The following is a 4,205-nucleotide window of genomic DNA, read 5'->3' on the forward strand; positions in this document are numbered from 1 at the left end:
TACGTTGTATCCAAAGAGCTGTCTGCCTTACTAGGTCGCGTTTGGATACGTCATTTAAACATAAATCTAACGGAAATCGATCATCATAAAAATTTAGAGCAAAACAAAAACATAAATTCGATTAGAGAAATAGAAAGCAAATATCCAGAAATTTCTCAAGAAAATGTGGGATGCATCCCTAACCTAGTCTGCAATTTAAAGCTTCAAGAAAGGGCGAAACCGGTTTTTATCAAGGCAAGACAGATACCGTTTACACTTCGAGAAAAAGAGCTTGGAAATATGGAAAGGGATGGCATAATAACAAAAATAAACACAAGCCATTGGGGGTCGCCATTAGTCGTAATTCCAAAGCCTGATGGAAACGTTCGGTTATGCGTCGATTATAAGGTCGGTGTCAACCATCAGTTGCAATCTGCTCACTATCCAATAAAAAATTCAATGAAATCTTCAACAACTTATAAAATTCCAAGTACTTTTGCAAATTGGATTTATATAAGGCATATTTTCATGTTAAGGTCGACTCAGAAAGTTGTTTAGTACAAGCCATCTCAACACACAGAGGTACATATCAAATGAACCGATTATCGTTCGGAATTAAATCAGACCCAAGCGAATTTAATCGTATTATCGATCAGATTTTTCAAGGTCTTGACGGAACAGTCTCATACTTTGACGATATTGTAATCCACGGCTCAACGTTAAAGGAATGCGAAAGTCGTCTAATAAATTGCCTTGAAAGATTAAACGAATACCGGTTACATTTAAACAAAAACAAATGTGAATATTTTAAAGAAAAAATAAATTACCTCGGATACGTTGTTAGTTATACCGAGGCCTGAAAGTGCAGATGAAATCAAAAGATTCCTGGGAATGATTACTTATTATCCAAAATTTATACCACGTTTCCACGTAGAGTTGGGGGTAGTGCACTAAATGTTGAGTGCAATCAACATTGCACTAGCTCTAAATATATTAAAAAATATATTTTTAACTAATTTTAATCAGCTTTAGTGGTAGTGAAGTATTTTTATCACTAATATTTTTTGATGATAGTGATATTTTTTTTAACTATAAATAGTTAAAAAATTTAACAATAACTAAAAAAAAGCTTCAATATTTTTCTTTGCATTAATATATTCAAAATTAGTGATCATGAAGTTATTCCAGTTTAAACTAGAGTATTAAATATATCAGCCCAATTATGAATAAAAATTTCCCCTTTTCTCATTTTTCCTATTCAAATTCAATGGGAAAAAACTCCCGGGGAACAAACTCCTGCGGAATTTTTTATTCATAATTGGGCTGTATGTATATAATGAAAAATAATTTTGTATTTATTAATCTTGTTCGATTAATAAATAATATTTTATAATTCCTCAGGATTGAGAAATTATAAAATTTAATGTTGGTGAAGTTGAGAAAAAGGGGAATAAAATAAGAACACAAGGAATTAGTGTTTAAGTAAATAAAAAGGGATTTTATTTGTATGCTCACCGTTTAATAAAATAAGAACACAAGGAATTAGTGTTTAAGTAAATAAAAAGGGATTTTATTTGTATGCTCACCGTTTGGCTGTTGTTTATAAAGTAAATTTTATTTTTTGGTTTCAATGCCATCAAGGCTTTTTTAGAACAACGTTATAACGGTTAACTTAAGTGTTTCGTTAAGTTACAAAAAAGGGTTTACAAATGTGGATTAATTCAAATATACACTTAACAAAATTACTCAGAAATATAATTCATTTTTATAAATTGGAATATATATACATAATAAAATTCAGGCTTAATAATAGTAACGATACATTCAATAATTAATTCGATAATAAATTAAACTTTATGTTAATTTGGACATGGCGCCCCTCGTTGCACTAATTGTTTGGGGAAGTAGCGCACAGGACTACTGCTAGCGACCGGATTGCCTCGGAGAGAATTCGCTGATTGGGAGTAGCTGGTTGGGGACGGTTGCTACTGGTGCGTCTTTGGTTGGAGTTGATGTTGTGTGATGGATGATACGTGGTGTGGTACGCGTGCTGGTGGTTCGATGACAATGAGTATAGGTGTTGCTGGTGCATTGACGAGGACCATTTGTGTTGCTGGTGCGTTGACGGTGGTTGGATCTCGGCTTAGTGTGAAGTTGGCTTCGATGGAGGACCAAGCGGCGTTCACCATGCCGATCGTGTACGTTGGGCCAACACGTTCAACAACACGTTGAAACCCGCGAACGCCGGTTTGGGTGAAGGAGCGTGTGATGTAACTGTCCGCAGTACATACACGTTTCGGGACTGTCACAGCTGTACACATTATGTGTTCGGGCAAAGCAATTAACGCAATAATTATGTCTTCTTGCTACTCTATTGCGCTCGGTAGAATTCATAGCCATAAACCGTATACAAAACCGTAGTGAATGGTACCTGTGGCACAGTTGGCACTGGTGGATGGATGGTGAAGAGCTGCGCATGTTGAAAGTAGAAGATAGTGTAAGTGATTGGGAATATGATAATGAAGATTTCTGGAAATGAAGGGGATTAGGGATAGGAAAGACGAATAATATGAGGTATGTATATGTAAATTTTTAGTTGTTTCCGCTTGAATATTATTGTTATAAGGTAAGTAACATAATTTAGCTATAGGACGAGTGATGATACCGGCTTTCGTGCGGACATCAACTACTCGAACGTAATTGTCTGAGCTGCTATGAACTTTTTCGATTCTGCCTAGACGCCATTCGCAAGGCGGGAGAAGGTAATCTATTACTACAACAAAATCTCCTAACTGCAAGTTTGGTGTGGAAAATTTCCATTTATACCTCTTAGTGATTTCAAATATTCTTCCTTCCATTTTAACGACAGTTCTTGATGAATTGCCTTAAGTTTTTCCCATCTATTGATTAGGGACACATGTTCATATGATGGATCAGGAAGAGCCATTATAGGGCCTCCCCGGAGGAAATGACCGGGAGTCAATGCTGTTAAGTCTGTTGGATCTTCTGACAGAGCGGATATGGGTCTAGAATTTCGATACGAGCTAATACGGTTGCGAATTCTTCGAAGGTAAACCGATGAGCTCCAGCAACTCTTTTTAGATGGTATTTGAAGCTTTTGACCGCCGCTTCCCAGAGGCCTCCCATGTGGGTAGCCTGTGGCGGAATAAAAGACCACTCGAAGCCGTGAGTGATGTATTTTTGGGCAATGTCTTGCGAAACTGATCTTATGAAGTTATTAAATTCTCTACGTAATGCTCTATTTGCACCCACGAAATTTCGACCATTATCAGAGACTAGTTTATGTGGAAGACCACGACGGCCAATAAATCGTGCAAATGTGGCCTGAAAGGCGGGGGCTGAAAGACTTGAGCAGGGTTCTAAGTGAACCGCTTTCGTTGCAAAGCATACAAATACGCATGCATAGCCTTTTATAATAGATGATTTCCGTAATGTAGAACTTTTGAGTTCAAAGGGACCAGCAAAGTCAACACCTGAGATATGGAAAGGAAACGACAGGGTACAACGGTCGGTTGGTAGAGCCGCCATTATTTGAGAGCAACGTTGTTTTTTATGTATTATACATGGTTTGCAATATCTTATCAACTTTTTAACTCGGAGTTTAAGACGAGGAATATAAAACTCGGTTTGTATCATGCGACACATCAATGTACATTCACCATGAGCTAAAATTTCATGCAAGTAAGATAGATACAAATTACAAAAGATAGAATCGCGTGGTAAAATGATTGGAAACCGCTCGTTATAAGGTAGTAATGAATTTGCTAATCGCCCATTCCCTCGTAAAAGACAAGTAGTATTCAGAAATGGATTAAGTGTGACCAAAGAGCTGTCTCTGGGAAGAGATTGATGTTTAGAGATCATTTCATATTCACGTTTATGATCGTTGCTGAGCTAGCATAATTAATCTAATCTTTACAGAATTGACTTCTTGCTGACTGAGTTGAATATCGTTATGAGGTAAGAGATTGGTTGAATTAGCGAAAGTCGGTTTAAAGCGTCGTATATATCGAAAAACATATGCTAGAACTCTTAATGCTCTGGTATATGATGAAAATCTTTGGAGAAGATCTACAGAATTCACCGTAGTTTGAACGCAACTAATGGGAACAGTTTGAGAACAGCTTGGAATTTCTGATTGATTTGACATTTTAATTTCGGGTGATTTAAATGAGTTTAACGGATTACTTTGTGGCCATTCAGAA

General features: G+C 36.7%; 1 protein-coding gene across 1 annotated transcript; it reads right to left on the reverse strand.

Annotated features, from left to right (window-relative positions):
• Positions 1 to 2,967: 2,967 nt before the first annotated feature.
• Positions 2,968 to 3,528, reverse strand: LOC135950706 (uncharacterized). Its single transcript, XM_065500235.1, has one exon. The coding sequence runs from the start codon at positions 3,526 to 3,528 to the stop codon at positions 2,968 to 2,970; it is 561 nt and encodes a 186-aa protein (XP_065356307.1).
• Between the last annotated feature and the right edge of the window lie 677 nt (positions 3,529 to 4,205).

This window comes from Calliphora vicina, chromosome 2 (assembly GCF_958450345.1).
Source record: "Calliphora vicina chromosome 2, idCalVici1.1, whole genome shotgun sequence".
Taxonomy (NCBI): Eukaryota; Metazoa; Arthropoda; class Insecta; order Diptera; family Calliphoridae; genus Calliphora; species Calliphora vicina.

Excerpts from the sequence above, each read along its gene's own strand:
- LOC135950706 (XM_065500235.1), bottom strand. The coding sequence starts at position 3,528 with ATGGCGGCTCTACCAACCGACCGTTGTACCCTGTCGTTTCCTTTCCAT.